Source organism: Cariama cristata, unplaced genomic scaffold (genome assembly GCF_000690535.1).
Source record: "Cariama cristata isolate BGI_N322 unplaced genomic scaffold, ASM69053v1 scaffold18776, whole genome shotgun sequence".
NCBI lineage: Eukaryota > Metazoa > Chordata > Aves > Cariamiformes > Cariamidae > Cariama > Cariama cristata.
The window spans coordinates 1-25,038 of NW_009622884.1; the positions used below are offsets into that span (position 1 = coordinate 1).

At 38.8% G+C, this 25,038-nt stretch overlaps 1 protein-coding gene across 1 annotated transcript in view; it reads right to left on the reverse strand.

Moving 5' to 3' along the window:
- Positions 1-6,904: 6,904 nt before the first annotated feature.
- The window catches only part of ZZEF1 (zinc finger, ZZ-type with EF-hand domain 1), a gene marked incomplete at its 5' end in the record, with an annotated part of 34,863 nt that continues 16,729 nt past the window's right edge, over positions 6,905-25,038 (reverse strand). Inside the window, 16 exons of the mRNA XM_009702524.1 lie at positions 6,905-7,613; positions 8,103-8,174; positions 8,699-8,849; positions 10,402-10,567; positions 11,321-11,419; positions 13,300-13,468; positions 14,369-14,512; positions 16,448-16,807; positions 17,865-18,000; positions 18,530-18,630; positions 19,005-19,193; positions 20,486-20,605; positions 21,191-21,387; positions 23,043-23,175; positions 23,920-24,105; positions 24,276-24,282. Of these exons, the coding sequence (XP_009700826.1) occupies positions 7,539-7,613; positions 8,103-8,174; positions 8,699-8,849; positions 10,402-10,567; positions 11,321-11,419; positions 13,300-13,468; positions 14,369-14,512; positions 16,448-16,807; positions 17,865-18,000; positions 18,530-18,630; positions 19,005-19,193; positions 20,486-20,605; positions 21,191-21,387; positions 23,043-23,175; positions 23,920-24,105; positions 24,276-24,282 (2,305 nt within the window). The remainder of the gene's footprint in view (positions 7,614-8,102; positions 8,175-8,698; positions 8,850-10,401; positions 10,568-11,320; positions 11,420-13,299; positions 13,469-14,368; positions 14,513-16,447; positions 16,808-17,864; positions 18,001-18,529; positions 18,631-19,004; positions 19,194-20,485; positions 20,606-21,190; positions 21,388-23,042; positions 23,176-23,919; positions 24,106-24,275; positions 24,283-25,038) is intronic.

Below are 25,038 nucleotides of genomic sequence, written 5' to 3' on the forward strand. Positions count from 1 at the left end.
TTTTACACTCTGCAACCTCTGTTGGCCCAGGGGGCACAAAGGTGCATTGGGCATTGGAAAGAAAGCAGGTAAAACCCCCAAGGAATAGGAGGGATCTTGCTTGTCCTCTTCCAACACTGATTTGGGCTGGAAGGAGACCTCATGGAGCAGAGCAGCATCTCTAACTCCTGTAGCAAGTATGGGGAACAGGCAGTAGGACCTCCTGGACATCGGTCCACGCTCCTCATCCATGGATCCCCTCCCTCACCTCTGTGCAGACTCAATTAAAGCAAACTACAACGTCTCAGCAGCAGGCTCTGTGGGTTTTAAGCATTATTAGTGCAAAATTCAGGAGGGATTTGCTTTACTCTAGGAGAGCCTTTGAGTTTCTGTTAAATAAAGCAACTATTTTCAGTTCCCCGGGTCCAGCCTCCGCGGGAGGTTTCCCTCGCAGAAGCCGCAGCAGCGAGCTGGCAGGCTGGGGAGGGCGGCGAGCAAAGAGCACGCCTTCTGAGATGCCGTCAGCTATGAAGAAGCCGAGATATCTTCTGCAGAAAAATAAGGTGCCAAAAGATCAAACACATTACAGTGTATTTGGAGACTGGCAAAAGAGTGGAAGAAAATGCAATTTTTCAGAGCAACGCAAGAAGGACAATTATTGAAGGCGAAGCGACGTCGTTTAAAATTCAGCAGCGTATCCAAAATTGATACCACGGAGGATGAAACGCTCTTTTCTCTTTAAATATTACCACTCATAGTATGAAGGAACAAAAATATTAAAAAACAACAGAAAAATACAATTGGTGGGGAGAAAAAAGCCCAACCTGCTACTTGAGGAATGTGAAACCCAAGGTGTGAGGCAGGGAGGATTTCTGTGAAATCACTGACATTTTTGATTAATGAGTTTTCTGTGGGTGGTTTATGTGAAGGAGAAGGGTAAGAAACGCAGACATGACTTATTCTCAAGCAAGCTGATGAGACTAAAGGTCTCCTGACTCAACACTTCTGACTCAAGAATCCATCCTTTTATTTTCTGCCTTTGCAGATTTTGCTGGATGCAAGAGAAAGCCGTACAATTTGTGAACTTCCTATCAACAGTGTGGTCTGTTTAGGCTTCAAGGCAACAAAACCACTTTAAAGCCTACTTTTAAATGCTTCACTAGATGTGCTCAAGATTACACCTTAATTCCAGATTTAATTTAACCTAAGGTAAGCATGGTGATGAACTGAAGCCCTAATAAATACGCATATGTAGCTAGATGTGTAAGTGTTTGCACTACAACCCGTACCTGCAAAGCCCTCCCAGGGCAACGCTCCGCAGCTATCCGACAGCACAGAAATAACTCTGTCACGGAGTTTGAGGAAACTTGCTGGGTCTGGCTAAAAACGCACGGGGAATGTATTTAAATAAAATAATTACCAAAACACACCGCACATCACTTTGCCTCTTTTCACTTCGTTTCGCATTTGTCCACGTTCCTGCTGCAGCAGCAATGCCACTAGATGAGCAGAGCAGCAGCTCCTTTGCAGTCCAATAAGGGGGTTTGATGGTTCCTAGAAATTTTATGTGGTTGAGGAGATTACAACCTTTGCGTGCCTGAAAGGCAGTGAGGTCAAAGCTGAGCTCCCAGCCCACCTCCACAGAGCGCATTAAAGATAAGGGGAACAACTCATTATAAAGAGCTAAGAAGAATTTTGCGTGTCAGGTATTAGGCACGAAGCAGTAAGAAGGTGGGATGTTTAGCATCGACTTTACCAACACCTCCTGGAAGAGAGCAAACACCATCTGAGAGCCACAAAGGGCTGTCTTTAGAAACTACCAGAAAGCCCGAGTGCCCATTCTCTCTGTGTTGCCAAGGAAAGGCCGCACGCGTCGTCTCTGCCAAGCGATGGAGCCACAAAACGGGGCTTGGTGGGGGACTTGCAGCAAGGCACAGAGATGCAGTAAAGCAGGTCACAAGAGATGACTAAAAATGTAGGGCTATAGTCACTGCCCAGAGCCATCAGAGAAGAGAATACAATTAAGCTCACCACAATTCGCCAAACCCCAGCCTTTTGCAGGCAGGGATGGGGAACGCTCCCCAGCATGCTCGTGATGAGAGGAGAGGGCACTCGCTGCCGGCCGCGGTCCACGCCACGCGTATGAAACGGAGCATCTCGCCTAGCACTCACTCCTGCACATGCAGGTATCAAAATGGCTTGGAGTAAGCACGTTTGAGGATCACAGGTGCTAGGATATGCCAACAAAGTGTCTGGGAAATAAGCCTGCCAGAGAAGGTACCACTGACAAATATTTGCAGGTGCTTTAATTTTACATTTCTTTAGTTTTCATAAAATTTACTTTTCCCATGCAACGCAAGCTTAAATATTTGTTATTTGCACTGCAAATGTTAAAAAAAAAAAAAAGCAGTAAGTTATGGAAAGTCAGGCAGTAAAGTGGGGAATGGAAGCAAGAAACCAGCTTAGAAAAAACAATTATTAAAATTGTCAGAAAAGCATTAGTAGGAGAAATCCCCCAGCAAACTACCTAACACTTCAGTGGAAAGACTGTGTCCCCTAGACAGCCCAGTTATCCTTTCTCCACTTCTTTACCCATGTTCCCTAAATCCAAACAGTCCCAGTCCTTCAATATAAAAAGAATGAATCTCTAAATGCTAAGGACCACTACAAAACTGTCTTGAGATTTCCATCTCTTTATCAGGAATGCTTGTCGATGTTTCCATTTGAAGGAAACAGGGGTTTTGTGGTTTTTAAGTGTTTATTCCTCCTTCGACTGCATGCCCATTTATGAGCCCCACCACGATGTTGCAGCTTGGGTTTGAGCTGGGTACCAACTTTTTATTATTTGTGCTTTCTTTGGTAAAAATCAGGAAAGACTACAACAGAATAGACCTGATTAAATTAGACTTGACCATCATGGAAAGAATGAGCTTTAATCTTACTTCCTTCACCTCTTACTTAATTCCTTCCCTATTCACAGTGGATTTCTCTTTTATTCACTTGAATCGGAATTGACTTCTTTGCTTTAAATTCAGACGTGGGCCAGATTTCTGTTTCCCCCTACAAAGCCCAGCACAGTTCCTGTTTTTCCAGGCCATTTTACGAATGTGCATTCTTGGTTCCAGTTATTATCCAGCCTGACCTCCTAATAGACTAACCAGCCGAGTATCGAAAAGCATCCTCTTTACATATATTAATCTGTTTTCCAACATTCTGGTAGCTTTACCTAAAGACCAGGTCATGCTTTTTATAGGCTCCCATGGTTGCGGCGGTTGTTTGCCCCCCCTGAAAACAAGGTACGATGCTTGTGCTGGTGGCTTCCCTAGGAGATACCCAACACCACTCACTCACTCCTGGTTTCAAGAAGTCGCATTCATCATTAGAAAGGGAAAAGACAGTATGAAATCAGATTATTTGGCCTCACTCTGCTTTATAGCAGGGTACCTTCATGGATTTGCAGACAGTCGCTCCAGATTTAAAGTGGTATAAAAGGGCAGGTCTTGCCCTCATGTTTGCAAAGATACAAGGCCCACTGGAAATGCCGCATCTGAGCTAGGCTGTGAAGACTCAGAACATTTGAGCCAGTTCTGTTTTAAACATAGTGTAGCCTTCTCCTAAAAGCAAGTTAAAAAAAGTCACCCATTTCTAAGTTAGCTTGCAGCCTAATTTTGATCTCTTGGAAGAAAACCAGTTTTAATTAACTTGCTCTGAAAAACAGTGGTTCCCAAACGTTACAGCTGTGACCTCTGTTACATCCCAATGCCCGGTACCACGCTAAATTTAAGAGCGGATTACACCGAGTTTGTTAGATTTATCACCTCACTTACACCAGCTGAAACCTCAAACCTGGTTGTCTCAGGGAATGGTCCCCACTCCCCCACAAATTCACAATCATACTACTTATTTGTATTAAAATAAAATTACCTAAGACAACCATTCTCCGAGCACGTGGAACCCGTAGACAACTTAACAGGTTTAGGTAAATAAAGAAAGATGTCAACTTCCTCACTTACACTTCCCTGAACAACCCTTTCCTCAAGCCAAACCCAAGGTAAGTAAGTTTTTAAACGAAGCCCATTGGACTAGGTAGGCACAAGCACCTTTGCTGATAAACAGCACTAATTAGAATCAAGAGCTACTGAGACAAAACTCAGCTTTACACGAGACATCTGGGGCCCCAGATGCATGTTTCAGGTCTGAAAGTAAACACACAGGCACTGAAACCAATGAACATCCATGGGAAAACTTCATTTTTTAGGATAAGGCCACTGGAATGTAAACAGCAGGGCTGGAATTTAAAGAGACGACTCCAGAAGTATGGATCCTGCATAATCTGATACAATATCAGATAGACACTAACTGCATGAGGAAGAGGAGGTTTGCTTACAGGCACTGAACATGAAGGTTCCCAAGAACAAGCCTGGATCTCCCTGCAAATTCAAGCATTTAACATTCAGTGAGGAGAGGAGAAAAGCAAACAAAAACCAAAAACCAGACACTTTGTTGTACTTTTTTGTTTTTATAGAATTTTTACAATATATTTCTCTTCATTTGCATATTTTACCCACATCTGTAGCTTTCTTTTTACATGTTGAACTGAACTGGAATAAATCTAAAGGTCTGATTTATTTTAAACAACTGATAAAAACTGCAAAGTAGTAAACCTGTAAGAAAAGAAATTATAAAACTCTCTTTAAGTGTTTAATGAAAGCAAGTCAAATGTATCATTAGGAACAACATGGTTTGTTTTAAACACATCATAGGTGATTCAGGCAGGACAACCTTTTTTTTTTATATATATTAGGCACATTTTTTTCAGCATACCTGTTTTCCAGACAGTTTTATACTATTCAATAGTATCATCCACATCCACTTGGAACTGCTGCAGGATTTTCAAAATGTGATTGATCGTGAATATTCATTATTGGTATTCTCTTCCTCTTTCTTTAAGATTATCAGAAGGAAAAAAACAAAATAAAAATCAGTGTTTCTTGTCTCTTAAAAAATCCATAATGAATGATTGAGTTGTAAGGCAGCAACAGATTCAGTGTCAACTCAGGTCACAGTCCTTCAGTTCCATCTAGTGGGTAGAAATTATATATAGTGGACACTGCTCCTAGACAGTCCCTTCAGGGCAAGACGACTGACACACAAGGCCAGTTACTGCTGGTAGAGTAAGTTAAGTGGTATGCCTAGTAAGGAACACTGGCCACTCCTGTGTCATCCTTGCAGCCTCATGTCTTCATACAGAAAGCAAAAAGACAGTCCAACGGGGAAAAAAAAGTGAATATGATAGAGCCATGACAGGTTCTATGAATGGTTTATTTACAGTCTTCATCCCTGATGTGAAAAAAAGAAAAAAGCCTTCTTTGACTAAAACAGGCAGATCTCAGCAGCATGCTACATGCCTTAACAAGTCAGCCCATTGCATATCCTTGACTGCTTAGCCATGGATTCATACGGAGGCAGTGAACAGAAAGTCCTACTGCTCAAGAAGAGCAATTTCAAAATGCTCACCTGTCCCATCAATACGACTCCCTAAAGTAGACTTAAGAATATCTCATCTTGGTGGAGCAACTCCCTGTTCCCAGAATCTGTTCACGCTATTAGAAAGTGTGAAACAGTTGGTTCCTCAGGGATCTTTCATACACCCCTGCAGCGAGACTGGAAACTCAAGTACGTTACTCAGATGTGGGAACAAAGTGATCCATGCATTAAAGATATGCCACAACTCTGATAGTTCCCGTCCCATGGTGATCTCATTCAGGAAGGAAGGAGGGCTTTAACTTTCAACTACAGTACACCTGAGGAGGGGTTTCAGAGCAGTATCTCTGCATCTCCTTTCAGTCTTTGATAAACAGTACGTTTTTCCTGAATTCTGGCATTCCATTTGCTAAGAGGGCCACTCCACTCCTGAAGGCAATGGCTTCAGCATAGTGCTTCTTGGTCTTCAGTTTTAGGTCTTTCAGGCAGAATAATCACATTCCAACTCAACCTCATCCCCTGAAGCAGCATTCATTTTGCACTCACCTGGCTGAACAAAGTCAAAACATCTGAACTACAGCACCAGCGGCCATCCAAAAAAAGGGGCTATATTACTGCACTTTTCCCTCTCAGAGGGAGATTGGACCACCCTTACAATTCCAGCCCCAGCTGACAAGACCATCAATTCAGAGGTCATCCCCCAAAGTGGTGCTCCTGTGCACACTGCACATTGCTACTGAGGCACCACTCACCTTTTTGGACAAGCAAGGTCAATAAGTATAATCCCCTCTGACAGAGCCACTGCCTTTACACAACTTGCATTCAGTTACTGCTAAAGCTTTTGGTTGCCTTTTTTTCATATTCTAATGTTGAGGTGAGGAAGGGGAGAAGAAAATAATCAGCACGAAAAGTTCTCTGAATTCATACTTGGCAAGACTAGCTCTACGTACCGTATAATGGTATACAAAATACACCCCCAAATCCTTCTATGTTCTTTTTAACTCTTTGGAACGGGAATAACCAGCGTAGTTGAGCAGGAAGAAAGCCAATTTATTTCAACATAGAAGGTCTGCAATTCATTCCATGTTCACTAAGAGTAATGCAGTTATTGCTCTGTAAGATAAGCCTGGATTGATCACTAACCCCCACCCTGAGTGCTGGGAGTCTGGGTTCCCAACATTGCCAAGAAGGACCTCCTAAGCCACTGGCATTGAAATAATTAAAAGAAAAAAGCCTCATGACTAATTTCTCATAAAGATGTGATCTTCGGGAAACATGTAAGTTCCTCAATTCTTCATATTACCACAGCTTTGTGAATGGAGGCCAGCCTTTGCTCTCTGGACTAGAATAATGTACTATTTAGAGTTACACATTGGAGATAAATTAAGGTAAGAATAGATGATCCAGCCGATTGAATCAAAGAACAGGAGAAACATTAGCCTCTTGCACGATGATGCTCTGAAACTGAAATCCTTTAACTGCTATGCAAACCACTCAGAATTTGTTTTACAACCTGCAGTTTAGTAAGAATTAAAGTTCTTTTCCTTGGGTAGTAGCCTTCAAAGCAAAAGCAAACATGACAGGACTCAAGCGTGGACCATTTCTGCACCAGCCCACCAGATTCTGGTTTGCCCGTTTCACTTCAGGGATATATAATAGATGCTGCTGGCAGCATCACTCCAAGTTCAGCAGTATTTTCAAAGCTGTCACGTCCATCAATCAAGTTTCCTTGGGAGCAGATGATACCAATGCGGGGGCCTTCCATTCTCATACTTCAGCTACCTTCTTTTGTTTACTTCCTCTGAATAAAAAAAAAAATATTGTTCCGTTTACTCTAACATGCTACAATATGTGCATACATAACTGTAGGCGACACGTGAGTTACTTCAAGATGTGCTTTTTCATTGAAGTGCGCTTTTACTTTTACAAATTCTACATCAAGGTGGAAGGAAGGAAGGCTGCAGAGTGCTCATACACTGAAGATGAAGGAATTTTTCCTGAACGGAGTTAAGATGTTTGTTCCAATGTCCTATGGACAAACTACTCTATCCCATGCACTCCGGCCTGAGCCAGTATTAAACATTCCAGAAACTTGTTGATTTGTTTGGATAGTTAATGGCAAGGCTGATAGCAGCAATGTTTTTCAGGGCCTAGAAGAGAGAAGGAAAACCAAAGTCACATCAAAGATTCTCCTCAATCCAAAACTGTAAAGAAATCCTTGTCTGAAATTAAACAGAAACCGATAACCATCCTGTTTCTATCGGATTGTCTCCTGGCAGTGCAGTAATTGTCATGCATCCCAGCAGTTGCAGCAAGACAACGACACTTCCAGTTGCTCAAAGACCAGCCCCCTTCCCCATTTCCATGTTTTGGCAGCCAAGAGATCAGTTCAGTAAAACAGATAGACCTGATTACACCCAACAGCCAGTTTGTGGCACACCATCTGACTATTCAAGGAGAACAGCATTTGTGCATTGTTCTTCACAAGATTCAGAGGCCTGTCACGGTATTGTAAAGGCCAAGTACATTCATATCTATTTTATAAAACTCTACTGGGCAATCGGAAATCATTCATTATCTCTGTCTGCCAGAAAAATACCACAAAAACATCCGTCTCGGGGGTTGTGCAATCTTATTACCTGTGCTGTGCAGCGATGAAGATGATCTTCAGTATTTAAGGCAAGCAAATACTCCTGTAGAGATCCAAGCTCCTGCAGCCAGAAAGCATTCAATGAACACCAACGTTTCTACCAAAGATATCATCCTACTAATTAACATTAAAATGTTGATCATTATAGCAGTCACCAAGAACCAAAGGTATCAGAACTGCACACAAGTCTCTCCTGGACTAGAACACAGAGAAATCAGTTCATTACAGAGTGTTCATATGTGATGAAGGAAAACCACACTGACATACCTTTAAATTAATTATTAAACTAGCATTTTTCTCAGAATAAAGAGTGGCTTTAGGGCCTACTGCCTTAATCGCACAAGGAAGAATCATGACTACTACTTAAGGTCCCATGATGCACAAGGCAACAGTGTGCCCCTCTCTTAGAATTTGCTACCAGACTCCACAAAAGTTAGTTGTTAATGTTTCTGAAGCGTTTAATTTTTCTAAAGCTCTGACGAACTTTGCCAAAATAAAAGAAAATCACATTTAGAAAATAACACTGAACTACGTCTCGTTCCCAGCACTGGGGAGAGGAGGGATACAAATACAGGAACTGCTTACAGTAACTCTGTTTTCTGTAACAAAGAAGAGTTCTGCAAGGGCACGATGAAGAGGAAGGAGGATACCAGGCTTGGCCATGTCGTGACACAAGTTGTTTTCCATGTGGGTGAAAAGCTGCCAAAGCGGCTTCAACAAGGTGAGGTCACAGTCCCTGAAAAAAAGTCATTTAAATGAAATAGTGAGTAACCACGATCTTATGCCTGTTTCTGGGAGGAAGCGGGAGGGAAACCAAACCAAACCCAAACAAATTTTAGAGAACAAAAACATACAGTTTTGACAGTTAGATGTATACGTGAAGGAAGAAATACAAGAAGTATTTTAAAAATCTAAATTCAGTCAGATGTTTCAGCACAATGAATTTCATTCTGAATCAGTGAAATGGAGAAAACGTCTCATCCATGAATATGTCTAAATGACTTTTCCTAAAACTGAGTGGCCTCCTGAAATAAGAACTTTAAAATAACTACATACATCACTTTGCTAAATGCTCTAGCTCCACTGCTTGAAATTATACAATACTGAACTACAGCACTGAGCAGGTGATGCCCTTCTATAGGGCAGATGGACAAAAACTGATATACAGCTTTACAAACAATTCCAACCCTGCCTCCTGCCTACTCCTGAGTAAGAACTAGCTCACCCAAATGTCACTTATCATACAGAGAGCATGACAAATATCGTTCAGTAGGGGGCAAAAGGGGGAAAACTCAATTTCAGAATCTATCATCAGATTAGCACAAGAAAAATATTAAATATTATAAGCACAACAGAGACTTGGTCTTTTAGCAATTATATTTGTTGTCCACATGACAAAGCAGACATTTTCTAATGAAAAAAACTAAGAGAACTTGAAAAAAATAATAAATCTGTGATTACAAGTAATGTTAAAATCAGTTTTTCCAGACGTGGATGCAGATCCGTGTATCTAAAATTTACAGAGACTCAAGCAATGGTTTTATGTAATTGTCCGTTTTCATTACTATATGTCAATATACTTTTTGACTTCTCTTTATCAAAGTAAGCTAGTAGGATGCTATTGTTCTCATGATTTTGCTTGTTCTGAACTGAAAGGGCATAACAGAGATAAGGGTCCGCGTTCCAGCATTGCTGTGTCTTTGCTTCCAGGATTTCTATGGAGTTAATGTGACTATATACATTTGTAAAACACTATAAAAGCTCAATAATTTTTTTGAATGTGTATTTTCATAAGAAATATCCATACCATACATACGTAAGCATTAGCATACCTATCCCTTCTAAAACTCAATTACACGCTTAGTGGTACAACTACAAATAATAATTTAAAAGTTATTTACTTATTAGAGAATCAGATCATCATTTCACCAGTTTGTTATTCCATTCTCACCTTAATTCCGATGTACAACTAATACAGACAGAATTAAATTTCTAGAAAATTAATTGAAATCTATTTTTTGTCCTATTTCAGGGTGATTATTTTCTTTTCTTTACAACAATATTTGAATTCATTGACTTTTTTCAAAAGCCAATAAAGGTAAAATGTTTTTAAAAAACCCATTACAATACATTTCTACTATCAAGGCACTGTGAATCGTATCCGAAAGGCAACTTAAGAATACCTACTTCAAATCATGGTTTTCTGGCTTCAGAATAATATCAGCTTAGTCACCTTTTCTTCTCCTGCCCTTTGCCTTTTAGTGTGTAACGTAGAACAGCGCACTTACCTCTGGGCGCTGCACTGCACTATCTTCAAGAGCAAGTGGATTGCCTTCAAACGCTGGTGACCAGTCTGACGGCACGCTACCCCGACCTGCCATTCCCAGATTTTGGCCAGCGGGAGGTGAGGAACTACCCTTTCCTCAGACAGCATCTGCTTTAGAATTTCAAACCCTGGAAAAAAAAAAATTCAAACAGCTGTTACTTTTGTAGTGACACCATTCTGTTCATATATTCAGTTTTATCTTCTCCTTATACTAAGTATTGCTCTGGCAAGCAAGAAATATTGAAGAAAAATACCAAACAAAAACCTGAGATAACTCTAGATTACATCCTGACATCACAAGTCTTTTCTGGGGCAAAACTTAGATAAAAATTAGAAAGAATCCTATCTGAAATTAAAGTTTTGCCCAAAGCAAGCAAACAAAACACAGGTCCTCACTATTATGTGATATGCAGCAGAGTTTTGCTGATGGCAAATCATACACCAGCCTCAGTTTTATCAAAAATATTTGAACTCTAAAATAAACAAAATTTACATGCTATGTATCTAAAAATTAGATCCAGAACCAGCCTATTTTAATGGATAACTGCTTTTAAAAAACACAATTACAATTATTTCTGTTTCCAATTACAGCACCTTGGAGTGTTTACTAAATCCTGTGTGCAATTACTGTCATATGAGACTTTGAACGCAAATAACATTATTATAATTCTTATCTCCAAGTCTCTGTGAAGATTTTGTATTTCCAGCATAGTCACAGCAAGGAAGAGACAAGTTTCAAATTGAACAAAACTAATCACATTATTTCCAAAACACTAGAGAAAGCAAATTTTATGTCAAAAAAAGGGATAATCACAAGTGTGTCAAAGCTCAGCAAAATAACTCCAAAAAGTCCTGTCCAATAGATTCTGAGCAGCGCTCACCTGTCTGAAACCTTCCAAGATGACCTGCTGTCACCGTAAACTTATAACCCCACTCAGTGTTACTCATGTCAGAAGTAAATCGGTAATAGAGTGTGTCTCCTGCGTACAAGGGAAGGAAGAAAATCCACATTACTACCTTCCAAGTTAGTTTTGCTACCATAAATACAATTCAAATGAAAAGTCTCTCATAAATTAATCCTAGACATCATTATTGAAGAGAGGTAATCTTTTACTTTTTGGTGACTATGAAAAGCATAGAATAGTATGATAAACAGGGGGCTGAACCAAAACCAGATTGGTTTCCATTGTATAAAGATACTTACAAGCATAATGCCTCTTACATTTTTGTCAACTACATAGATGAAGAAGGAGTTAAAGAAACTCTATACTGTACACAGCTGAACTTCACTTTTCCAACTGTGTTATGGATCAGTTATGATTTATGAAAAAAGAACCTCTACACAGGCAGCCAAGTTCACAGTCCATTAAACAAAAGGTTAAAAAAAAATGTGAAAGTGAAGTTGCACTGCTTTTGTATGTCAGAAAATCAAATTGCACACTTTTACTCTAGGGAACAAAACTGTTTAACTTAATCAAAGTGGAAGAACTATCAAAATGTTTGACCATTTTACAATCAGGTAGTGGAACATTCAAGAAGTTCTTGTCATTGTAGCACCTACCGCTTCACAGAGATAAACACTGGTAGTTAGTTGTAACGCTAAACAAAACATATCCTTACCTACTGTGCTCTGTAATATTAGATCTAGTTAAAACTTAGAATTTCCTTCTGTTCCATGAAAAATCCTATTACCCTGGGACAAGCAGTCTAGTTTTCATTGGGAAGCAGAATTTTCAATGTTTCACAAAGAAGAAAAACTTTGAAAACATTTTTTAGGATTTAAAAAAAAAAAATAATAAATTTGTCTAAAAACCCGTTCCCCTTTTCATCACAAAATGGAGCTATTGCTCTCTCCTTCTCCCAGGAGTCTTGAGAAAGGTCTGCCATCAAATGAAAAGCCCAGAAGTCTTCAAACGCCTGTTTTCAGCTAAAGCCTGTTGAGTGAAATCCAAAGCCTTAATCCAGACAGCCTTGGCTGGAAATGAATTTTCACAAGGTGAAACTCAAGTTTCACAGCCAAGGCTGCTCCAAAACAATGGGCCTCAAAGTTCAGTTTCTTGGCAAACCTCTGCAACAATTTGGGAGGAAAAGGAGGACAGAAAGAAGATCATAAAAATGCAAAATATTTCTACAGAGCACACATTTGTTTCTAACTAGCACCTTGTAACCTAAACTGGTTTGCTAAGAAAGTTCCTAAATCTATTTACAGCTACTGACAGTACTTGAAGTTAAAAGCTTCTTGCAATGCCACAGCGCTCAGTGGGTTAAAACAACTGAACAGAAGAAGCAGGGGACCATGCAGTCCTTCAGATCACTGGCATCTGCTACTGTGTTATCAAAAATGCGCTTAGAGAATACAGACTGGAGTTGTCAGCTAAATGACTGATTTTTTTTCAGCTGTGCTCTGTGGCAACAACTGGAGACAAGGCATTGGCACACACTCTTCGTTTGCTCTGAGCACTACTATAGTACAGAGACAAGAGATAAGCCTATCTTATTTCTTTTTTTTTTTTTAATGTGCTTCCTGTGGAAAGTAACACAAGGCAGAACAATGTAAGTGAATACCGTGCAGAACAAGGACTGTGTTGGAACAGAATCAAGATGTTTCCAGTAGCTAAGTGCATGCTTTGACTGAGGCATGGAAAAAAAAGGTCAAGTAGCAGAACAACAGATAAGCCTACTTTTAAGAAACAAATGCAAGAGTAGCGCGTCAGAGCAAAGAGATTGGGACAAGAACAGGATTCCACCCCCCATCTCAGGAACATCCACATTTAACTGTCATCTTTCAGTAGTTTCTCTCCGGAGTCCTGGATACCAGCAATATCCTATACATTTGCACTTGGAAACACTGCACATTCACCTGGAAGCTCAAAATCATTCCATTTCTGTGGAGACCCACTGAAGCTGTGCCGATCCTGCTGGAAATCACTGCTGCTAGACATGAGCAACTCATCACAGCCTTCTTCTGTATTACACTGAGAGTCAAATTTGATTGAGAGGTAGATAGCACCGGGAATGTGAACTTTATCCTGAGAAATAAACACATGACCTTTGTTTACTGTAATGCTATATTACCAAGAAGCTACTTATACTTTCACCATACAAACAAGGGAGATGTAACAAATATTACAGCATCTCCACGGAAAAAAAAACCCTCTTTGATATTTTTATCCAGAGCTAATTTAACAAATGTAAAGCATGGCCTTTTGTCTGCATTAGCTGTTAAGCATGTAAAATTAATTGCTAGTAATGCTTTGGTTTTTTGAAAGTGGCAATTATTGCTGATATCGATCTCATTGCCAGAACCTAAAGGTTTGTATGCATTTTAAAAATAAAAATCAGAAGAGCCAGAGCTGCAGGGAAATTAAAAATCCCAAGACTGTCCAGAGGCAATAATTACTTACCAAACTATATTAGAAAAATACTTTCAAACAATATCAGGAAAAGAAAATCAGAAACTGTTTGTGTCAGAAGAAGATAGTCTAAAGTAAGAAATACATGAAAAAAAGATTCCACTCCCAGCTTTCGTTTAACAGCACAAGGAAGTAACAGGCCAACTGAAACAGACCTTTGGATGAAAGGGTAGAAATATTTCATCATTAAGGCCCTGAAATCATTTAAGAATATGATCTGTTTCAAACACATGCATAGTAAAACCATTTAAGTCATGCACTTTTCACATGATTGAATTAGGAGCACATTAAAGTGCCTTACTGAGCATATTTCTTTACAGGGCAAGGCCTCAGTCACCTGGTGTCAGCCTTTTCAAAAGCAAGGCTCAACAGGTATTTCACAGGTGCTCCAAGCACAGAGGACCCACAGGTATACACACGGAACATTGTGAGACTTCTGCTCCAACCACTTTGATGATTTTCAACTAGTCTTCAAGTCATGCAAAACCACTGCACTGTAATACACGTATAACTTACCTCAAAATTAGTATTGTTGTTATAAGGATGTTTAGATTCACGCATCTGGACTGCCATTCCGGGTTCCTCCATGAACTGGCAAGCTGTCAATGCCATTGTTCCTAGCATGCTCTCATTGCACCCATGCAGTACTTTCTGTAGAATCTGGGGCAAAGCAACACATCGTGTAAATACAATTTGCTATCAAAACAACATTTACAAACTTATATGCTGATGCCTGACACGAGTCATTTCTAGCCACACAACATTTCACAACAGAGAATCGAGCAACTAGCAAGAATCAAGACAAATTCACAAATGATGTCTACAATTGTCATCCCCATAAGTGCAGAAGATTTTACTCTGTCCTCTGTTCCAGATCATTCAGTCTTTATCTGATAAAAACGCGCAAGCTATTAGCTACATTTCTTTCTACAAATGCTAGAATCAAGGCTAATCCATAAAATAATTAACAGTAAACTAAAGTCATAAACAAGGAAGATAAACAACTTCATTAACATACTAAAGACACCTTTACCTTCTATACCTACAGGTTTTGATTTGTACAGAATATGTCTTATGTTTTAGCCTTCAAAACGTACAACTCCATGTATGAGAAGGAATGATTAAGTATCAGGTAAGTGGCTGCAGTGTTTGAAAGCACTAGATGTAAGAGCTGTGTCTTTAAAAATACAAATAAATGCCATCTAGTCTATCATACTAAATGGTAATTCAGAACAAGCGGAGTCTCCACTTTTTCTTATTTTTTCAAAAGTGCGCAAAAGCTCTGAATCAGGAGTCCAGCTATTCGAGGCCCTTTCCAGGTCATTATAGCAACCTATTACACCTCTTCACCTGCAATTTTCTAAGCCCTCCTATAAAATGTAATACTAGCTCAGACCAAAAGGTTCATCTCCAAATCAGCCAAAAATTGATTTCTTGGGGAAAAGGCGTTTAAAAAACAAAGGCAGTATGTAGCATAGTTCCCTGAATGTGTTCTTTGCCTCCACACGCTTGCAGAATAGCCTAAGACAAAGGCTACACTTTTCTATTTAATGTGTCTTAACAGATTTTTCTATTCTATCAGTTCATCCTGCCATTTTCTGAACCTATATAAACACCCTGTGGCAACCATTTCAACAACATACTGTGTCAAGAACCAGTTCTCTTGGTTTGTTTTGGACCTGCCACTTATTACCTTAATCTGACACTCCTTTGTTTTCTTACTGGGAGGGCCAGTGAATAATACATGCTGTTAACTTTTGTATGCTGCTTACTGTTTTAAAACTACAGAGAAAGAGGAACAGACTTTTTCATCACTCTTCCTCCCTCAATGTCCCCACAGGACAAAGATCCAGGCTGAAGAAAACTAGTTGGTTCCTCATACTGAAGTTATTCCATGCCTATAATAATCTCTGCCACTCTTCTCCAGATCTCTTCCAGTTGTACTGCATCGTTTTTTGTTTGTTTTTTTTTTTTTAATGAGATGAGGGAGTCAGATCACACACCGTAGTCCAGATGAGAGCATACTATTGGTTCAGTGGCATACCCATGACTTCCATTTTATTTTTAATTCCTTCTTTGAAGACTCCCAGCACTTGATTTGCTTCGACTGCTGTGAAGCACTGAGCTGACATTCTCATTACAACATTCTATTATAATTCCAAGATCACTTCCACCACAGTAACAGTCAGCTCATCAATGGAGTAGCAGATATTACAATACACACATTGAGATCTAACAAAAAGCAGCTTTCAAAACAGACTGCCTATTTTACCAATCTCTCTAACATTTATTTTCCCATATAGGTCTTTCCTAACTGAAAGAGTTGTCTTCGCAGAGCTAGTTTTTCCACTTTCTGTTAAGAAAAACCAATACATTAAGACACTGACAGATTCCAACTGCTTTTTCAGAACTAATTTAAATTCTGGAGTTTCAATTTAGTTTAAAAACGGAACCGCAAGTATTTTTGTTAGTCAGAGTCTCATGGGTGGAGTTTCAATTTAGTTTAAAAATGGAACCACAAGTATTTTTGTTAGTCAGAGTCTCATGGCATGTAGGCACAGGGCTTGTTCACATGCATAAGTGAAATCCACTTACTTTTTCCCATAACTGCTTTTCCTCTAGCTGCATAAGCATGTCCAGTATGTACGTCATATGGGCTGGGCCACAAAGATCTAGGATTTCCTCATTTATTGCCACATCATCTGGCCACTCAGCTAACAATGATGCCAGCACATGCCTGGCATAAAGAACAGCAGTTGCCTCATTGACACGATACAGGTAGTCCCTCACTGCCTTTTTACTTCTAGAGTCGAGCTCCTTGTGCAGGAGTATTGAACTCTTAGTGCGACGTTGCTTGGCATAACTAAGCTGTAGATCACTCTCTGTGTTGGTTATTAGTTTCTGGGCAACTGGATTGGTTTCTTCTGTTGCTTTATCACAGAGCGCAGGCTTTGACTGCAAAAAAAGAAACACAAGTTTGAAAACAGACTCTCAACAATTTAATTCCTTATGTTTGGATATCTCACCTGTCCATCAGACGGCAAGCTGAATTTACAAATGAATTTTTATATACTGTAAATCAAACGCATCAAAGAACACAAGTATGATCTCTCGTACACCTACAGCAAACAGATTCCTCAAAGACTGTTTATGTCAACGGACTTCACTATACACTGATGTATTCCTGACTATACACGAGTGGAAACAGCAATTAGAATTCTAACCCAAAGCGTTAATTTAAGTTGACCTACAGAGGCAAAGCAACAAAGTGCCATGCTATCTGTGACACAGAAAGAGGCAAGTTGGGAGGGACCTTTGGAGATCATTTGGTCCAAATCCAACTTAAAACTGAGACAACTTCAAAATTAAAGTTTTGTCCAGTTAAGCCTGGAGAATTTCCAGAGGTGGATATTTCACAGTCACTGTATAAGCTGTTGTAAGGCCTATTTTTTTTTTTTCCTTATAATTATGATACTAGTTCAGGAAGTCCTTGTCTATCAGTTGCATAGCAAAATGGATCAACTGTGCTGGTGATACCACACGGCCAGGAATCAGCACCCAAGATAACGCAAAGAGCTGTGGGACCATGTTATTGAATGCAAAACCTAAAGTTTGCAAGTGTAGTGTCTACTTTACACGACAAATTCATGGCTTCCTTGTTCTGTTGAAATTACTGGAAGATAACAATGATATGCTAGAACACCAACACTTATGGCACAAGCTTACAGTAATTAGATACAATCTCTCTTGTATAAGGAGAGGAAATTACAGCATGCAATCACAATTTGTTCTCCTGATCTGAGAATCAAGTTCTCTTACTTCCTTAAGGAAGAAATTACAAGAAAGAAGTATTTGCTGCTTCTTGTACCTGCTCATTCATTTTGACACAAAACTTTAACAGATTATTTCAGATGTTGAAAAAAATGTCAGGTTTGAAGTTACTAAACAAAACTGAAGTTACTCCATGCCTAAATTATTTTACAATTGCTCCTTTTTGTGGAGATACACATACCAAACATGGTAAGATGATCATATCTGTATCTACTGCTTTTGAACTCTGCTCCTCCAACCTCAAACGTTTGCTGGGTTGCCATTTCTGAGCCAGTGTTCGGATCCTCTCATCTGTTGTAATTACATCTCCATCAAACCTTAAGAGAGGCAAAAAAAACCAAAACCAAAACATCAACACAAACCACAATGTGTTTTGAAAGTAATGCAAAACTAAATCAGTGCAATTATGTGCAAATTAAGTCTTCCAACCTTCTGTTTTAGAAAGATTCATTAATATGATAAAAATAGGTAGAGTTTATGGTAACTAGCTTCCCTGTTCTAACAAGTCAAAGGTTTTAAATGTTATAAAATTGCTCATCTCTGTGAGAACATGGTGGTTCCATGACATGCTTTGATCACTGGAAGCCGCATGTAAGCTCTCCATTCTTCCTCAGTTAGGATAATTTAGAGACATAGTAAATCTTCATACAGTAGTTATCATATTGAAAAGAACATGCAACGTATTTCAGAAAATGGTGACTTGTTTCCATAAATACCGCTTAGTAGGAGTTTATTTCCTTACTTTTTCACACATGAAAACCAAATCGTATCCTAGTTTTTAGGTTACCACTCACATCTAGTAACTTTGTCACTTTATCTTTCTGCTGGACCCAGTCTTTCACATACCTCTTTTGAACTTCCAGGAAAAAAGAATCTGTTCTTTTCATTTGCAACTCATACATGGCTCGAAGAATATGGAGAGGTGCATTAAGTGCATCATGTGTCATCTGAGCAAGGAGAGACACACACCAAAAAAAAAAGAAAAGAAAAGAAAAGAGAAAGATGGTATTACAGGGGGAAAAGAAAGATGCGTTTCTTCAAGGATAACCTAGGTATTATTTTCCCACTTATCATATAGGTAGGGAACTAATGAACTTAATATCTGGATTAGTAGAAATGAAAAGTAATTTAGCAAAAAGCTTTATAATGATTTTGTAGTCTTCATTACTGTAGTTCTAGTTTATTTCCTTTAGATAACGATACATTGAAATCATAGACCCATATTCTGTACATTTAGAAGAAAAACAGCCATATAACTACCAAATATTTTATGCAACTAGCAAATTTACAGTAACTTCAAAGGAGGTAAAGTTAAGTTTACCAAGAAGCATATTTTGGTGGCTTCATCCAAACCCTCCAGAGGGTCAAGTTTGTTCTGCTCTAAATCACCAGGACCGACAATGGGTTGCTCCACATCTTGATCTTGTTCCCTTTCTTCCAGTTCAGTATCCTCACGTTCAGCCAGGGAACTGATCTCTTTCTTTGAGGAGTACAGCATTATTGACAAAATCTACACAGAAAAAAGGTAGCATATGGTGTGACAGCTGTAAGTATTATTAGCGTATATGCAATCAGCATTTTATAAGAACATTATAAGACTTGGACAGTGTTTAACACACGCTATTCTAAAAAGCAGCAGCACCTAAAAAAAGAAAATTAAAAAAACCAAAACAACACACAACCAAACCACTTCCCACTTCACAAATGAGTTACACCTTCCAGGCTGCTACAAAGGCAACTTAAGTTATTAGTTGAAAGTGTAAAAAATTGATAAAACAATCATTTAACCATGTCAGTACATCAAAGGTTTGAGGATTCTTAGACAAGAACAGAGCAGAGGTTACTATTACCAAAAAGCCAGCAATGCCCCTACACACTCTTCTCCTTTGAAAACATACCTTTGGCTTCAGCACAGCTAACAACACTAGTACTCATAACAGGAAGAAAATAATGTTACACACTTCCTTGGTCCTCCAATTTGTGTCAGCCTCAGTTCTGCGGAGTAAGATGGGCAGAGCTATGGCAAGACATTTTAGTGCTCAGGGCAGAACATTCATTTGGTTCGATGCTGCCCAAAGTGGAAGAAGGTGGGACGCCTCTGAGACAGGGCTGGTTCTCTGGCTGTAGGTCAGGAGGCAGGAAAATCCCACAGTCCAGATCTGATTCTGCAGTATTTCTAATCAACCACTTGGGATAACTTTTCAGAGGAATTCCAGGGCTTTACTCTTTCTCTCTTGTTGCTACAGTCCCAAGTACGAATTAACACAACTCTTGCCTGTGATAAAACATCACTAACAGTTGAACCACGCTTACCTTCCAGCAATTAAAAACATTCAGGATCCGCATGCATATTGATCTCTTCATATTGCACTGCAGTAATACTTCGTACATGTCAGTGAGTAATGCAAGTAATGTTTTTCTTTGAAATTAATGATTATTTTTTAAATTGAAGAATAGTATTTTCAAGAACAGCCTAAATAAATTTCATAAAAGAAACTGAGTATGTGATTAATGCCTCATCTTGCAAATTTCTTTCAAATACAACCAGATTAATTAAAATCAGCTCCTGCTTTAAAGAAGTTAGACTATTATCCACATGATTATGATGGACAGAGGAAGATACCTTCAGGGATACAGTTAACTGAATATTTTTATGTTAGTTAGTCTAGTTATGTTAGTCTAATTAGTCTAGACTAACTAGAAATACTCTTGAGACTTTTGTCACAAAAGGGAAGTGCAGTGCCATAACCTTTCATGCCACTGTGTAAAACCCGACTTTTTACAAAACATAACTCTTCTTACCTCCAGGTCTCTGAGAAGCCAGGTCTTACTGAAGCCAGTTCCTTTGCTACATTTCTTCACTAGCAGCTTGAGTAAACCAGACTGAAGAAAGGCAGCTTGGATCTCTTTAAAGCCATGAATCTACACACACAGACACACAAAAAAATAAGTAAAAAGGGAACAATGCATCACAATGCTTGCAAGGCCTTATCACATGGCCTCAGCTAAATTTCCCGCCCAGACGAACTATGCTGGGAATCTTTTTCTTTAACTTTCCTAAAAACCTCCGAAATATAAATTCTCACTTCAAATACCTTAAGAGAATTATTTATGATACACACAGAGTAGTAATTGGGTATCTGTTTTGCTTCAACAGTTCAAAAAAATACAGATGCCCTCTTCAAATACTTCAGGAGTAAGAAAAGAGGCAAGTGAGCTTCACTCCATAAAGTGTTATCCCTATAAATTTCTTCTTCAGCTTTCATGAAAGTTGGATCGCTTTTCCTCTGTGGGGGCTGACCATTCAACTCAGACTCACAAATGCTATTTAAAGCCTAGCAACATTTTCAACTCCCAACAGACAGGGGATAAAAGAAGCCAGCTGAGAGAGAAATGAAGTTATGTTAGTTCCCCACTGTGCTCAGTCAAGACCCAAGTTCCTGTAGTGCAAGGTAGAATACGAACTTTTATTTATCTATTATATTCTACGTGTCAGACAAAAGATACCTTAAGTGTTCTGTAAAGCCCCTTTAGAGCAAGTGACAAGACCCAAGTTGCTTCCACTGCCTCAGCATAGCTACTGTCCATGCTGGTTTGCAGAAGGTGCGTGGATATAAGAACAAAGTGCTGGAGGTACTGTCTCAATTGGGTCTGGGAATCACTGCCTTCTTGTCCACATTTCTGAATCAACTGATAGTCTTTCACTACAAGAGAGGAAAAAACAAAACAAAACCTACAATTCACTAGGTTCATCTTAAAATGTTGTGAAATCGTCTCTTACCAGTAGATACGACTAGGCTGAGACATGAACGTGATCCATGCATGAAGTATGTTCTAATAATGGTCTTCTACTAAAATTATCTCAGATTCATTGAATAGTCAAGAAAATATTTCAATTTTCAATGCAAGTTAAAAAACCCCTAGGTAACTTCTGGCAACAGCTGATTGTCTGCATATATTTGCACATAAACAGCACAGCATACAAAGCAGGACATGTTGCGTTTTACAATTGAAATGGGGAAAATTCTGACCTGCAATTGATATGATGAAATAAATCTTGCTGATCTTACTGATTAAAATGTCAACAGTAAAAAAAAAAAAAAAGAAGCTTTTCTATTCAAATCTTTCTTCAATATCAAAAAGCAGTTTAAGTCTGTTGATTTTTCCAAGTGTCTTTTAAACAACTTCAATAGTCAAACCTTAGTCAATAGGACAATCTTTGCTTTATTAACTTCACAATGTTAGGTCATGTATGCCAAAGCTGAAAGCCCTTGCACCTAGAAATCCAACTGATTTGTTATATGTTAAACATTTAGCTTGACTAACTTTTAAACAAGGTGAATACAGGAAGACAAGTCTCTCTGGTACAATGGATGGGACCCAGGAGGCAGCATCTAGCTCTGGGTTTTTGTTGTTGTTTTCTGGTGGGTTTTGCTGTTGCGGTTTTTCTAATAGCCTTGAGACGCTATAATAGGCAACACACTCTACCGATGTGCCCTAGAACTGATTATTCTAAAACATGCAGACATGTTTCCTGGACCATACACTATTTCTTGCTGTATAGCTTTTTTTATTTTTTTGTCTCAAATTTTAGGGGTATCCAAACTGTTTTGAAAAGTTCTTCCAGACAGGAGGAAAGCAGAGAAGATAGACTCCTGAGATTTTATAAAGCACATGATTAAAGAAGTTAGGCCTGTCCTCATGGCATGCTTTTTTACAGGACCAGGAAAAAACAGACAACACAGCACCATTTCAGAAGCAATCAATCAATAATGGGTATGTTTGTGTTTGTTCTTGGTCTTCATTTGCTAGTAGGTAGCACATCTTGCCCACAGTGGAAACAGGCACTTCATAAAAAAAGCAGAGTATTTTTTGAGCAACAGAATTGACTAACCCAAAAACGTCCAGGCTCTGAGTACCTTTCCTTTACATAGCAGCACCTAACTAGACAGAGGTGGCATGTACATTTTTTAAATTGGCAATTGTTTTAAAACAGTAAGCACGTTTGTAAAGGATAAGACACAAACAGTAAGCAAATCTCAAAACAGAAACAATTGCTTAATCAAAAGCCTGTTTCTGGGGTTTCTCAATAAAATGGTCTCATCAGTTTCCTAAATCCTTTTCTGAATAAAAATAAATGTCAGTTCTAAAAAGAAAGTGAGTCTCCATAATCTTTACTGCAGAAGCTTCACAATTTGGTTTAACATACAGGCAGAAAATCAGGCGACTTACTAATAAAAGAATTCAAACGCTGCAAACCTGCACAAAGTGGTCTAGTTAAAATATGCTTTTGGGCATCCATAAGAAACTGTAAGGAAATACTCTGTGATTCTTTGATAAAATAAAAATGTCACAGAACCTGTTTTTCTCTTTCGGGTTTTGATGTCTACTACAACTGCCCTGTTTTTCTCAGTGAAATGCTTCAGGATGATCACATTATGAGGCTCATTAGCATTATCCATGTACACAGAACGAGTCCCCATACACAGCACCTGAAATTGCAGCAAAGGTTTCAGTTATGATTTGGAATACTTATTTGTATTTACACAGTCATCTTTTATATCGGTTACATTTGCTTATACTTGGTATTGTATTTTTTTTGGTTGAACAATCTACTTGCTGTCAGGTATTTGCTGATCTTTAGAAAATGGCAGTTCACTTCTAGAAAAAAATTGCCTACAACAACCAACTTAATGCTACATAGGCAATATATCAGAGTTATGACTATCAAGAGTGAGATTGGGTTGTTTCGCTTGTATAAGCAGCCCTTTCTGATATTCAAACATACTAAGCTGATTTTTTTTCGGTTGAACAATCTACTTGCTGTCAAGTATTTGCTGATCTTTAGAAAACGGCAGTTCACTTCTAGAAAAAAAATTGCCTACAACAACCAACTTAATGCTACATAGGCAATATATCAGAGTTATGACTATCAAGAGTGAGATTGGGTTGTTTCGCTTGTATAAGCAGCCCTTTCTGATATTCAAACATACTAAGCTGGTTTTCTCGTGATAGTTATAAGTAACACTCAAAGAAATGCAAGGCAAAACCAGCTACATTATTCTTCACTAGATAAACGTTAATTGTGTGCAAGTGGAAAGATGTGAACTCTGACATAAACCGTGTTTTGACAGTTTATAAAGATGTCCCCAATTGATGAAATCTGTTGTATTTAGAAATAGTAACCTAAAAGCTCTAACCAATTTCGTTTCCTTTAGTACTGATAGGCCACTTACCTCGGGAAACCCAACTAGCACCAATAAAGTGAAGATATTGGTGTGTTTTAGCTGGAAGGGCAGTTGCTTAACGCAATGGTCAGTGAAAGCAGCGATCACATTATGCCACTGCGCAGAAGAGTTCAAAGATCGAAGAATATCTGCCATGGAGCTTGCCCAGTCCAGAAAAAGGAAAGCAAGAGCAGTCTGTATTAGGACGGTTGACTACAGACTTACCTGAAACTGTTTTTCCTGAAGACAGAGTATCACTTTTAATCTGTCATAGCTATAGCTTTCATATAATTATATAACTGTTCTTCCAAATATTTGAAGTTTTCAGAATTCTGTTTTGTTCTTCATCACTAGAGCATAAATACTACTCTGCTTTCTTAAAGGATTTACAGTCCCAAATCAAAGCGTGCCTGAATGCTGTCACCTTTAACTCCTAATTTTAGTTTAGAGCTCAGACATTTCTCTTCGCACAACAGCAAGCAGTTTATTTCCCACATACGTGACCACCTGTTCTCCCTCTGTGGACTACACAAATAATCTAGAGAGACTGGCCTCTTTGCTCTAAAGCTAGTCTTAGGAAAGTGCTTTCGCTCAGCTGATCCTCTGGATATTCTGTCTTTAAATTTCACATGCTTTTCTATTTGTTTATGAACCTTCTATTTCTATTTGTTTATGAACCTTCCCTGTGAAACATAGCTACAATGAAAAATAACACTGTCATATTTAATAGGTATGACATTAACCTTAGAATGCTCGAGAGCTTTCTCAAGATCCTCAAAATGGAAGATCTGCCCTGACTCTTCTTGCTGTTTCCCGTGCAATTTTACTATACAAAAATATCCCCCTCTAATACTCTTACATAAAAGGGCCAGAACCAGAACTTAGCACTGCTGATAGTTACCACATGACACATTCTCCTCCTTTCCCAAGTCACACAAGAGATATGTGACCCAATGGGAGAGAATTAATGTCATATAAAAAAAAATATAGGACTGTATTTTGGTTTTCCTCGAAGTTTCCAAATCTTACTTCTTCCCACATAACATGCTACATAGGTAAGCACAGGAAATGAAGCCACTCTTCAAGAGAGAGCCTTCTTTTGGAAGGAAATTAAGAGATTCTCATTGC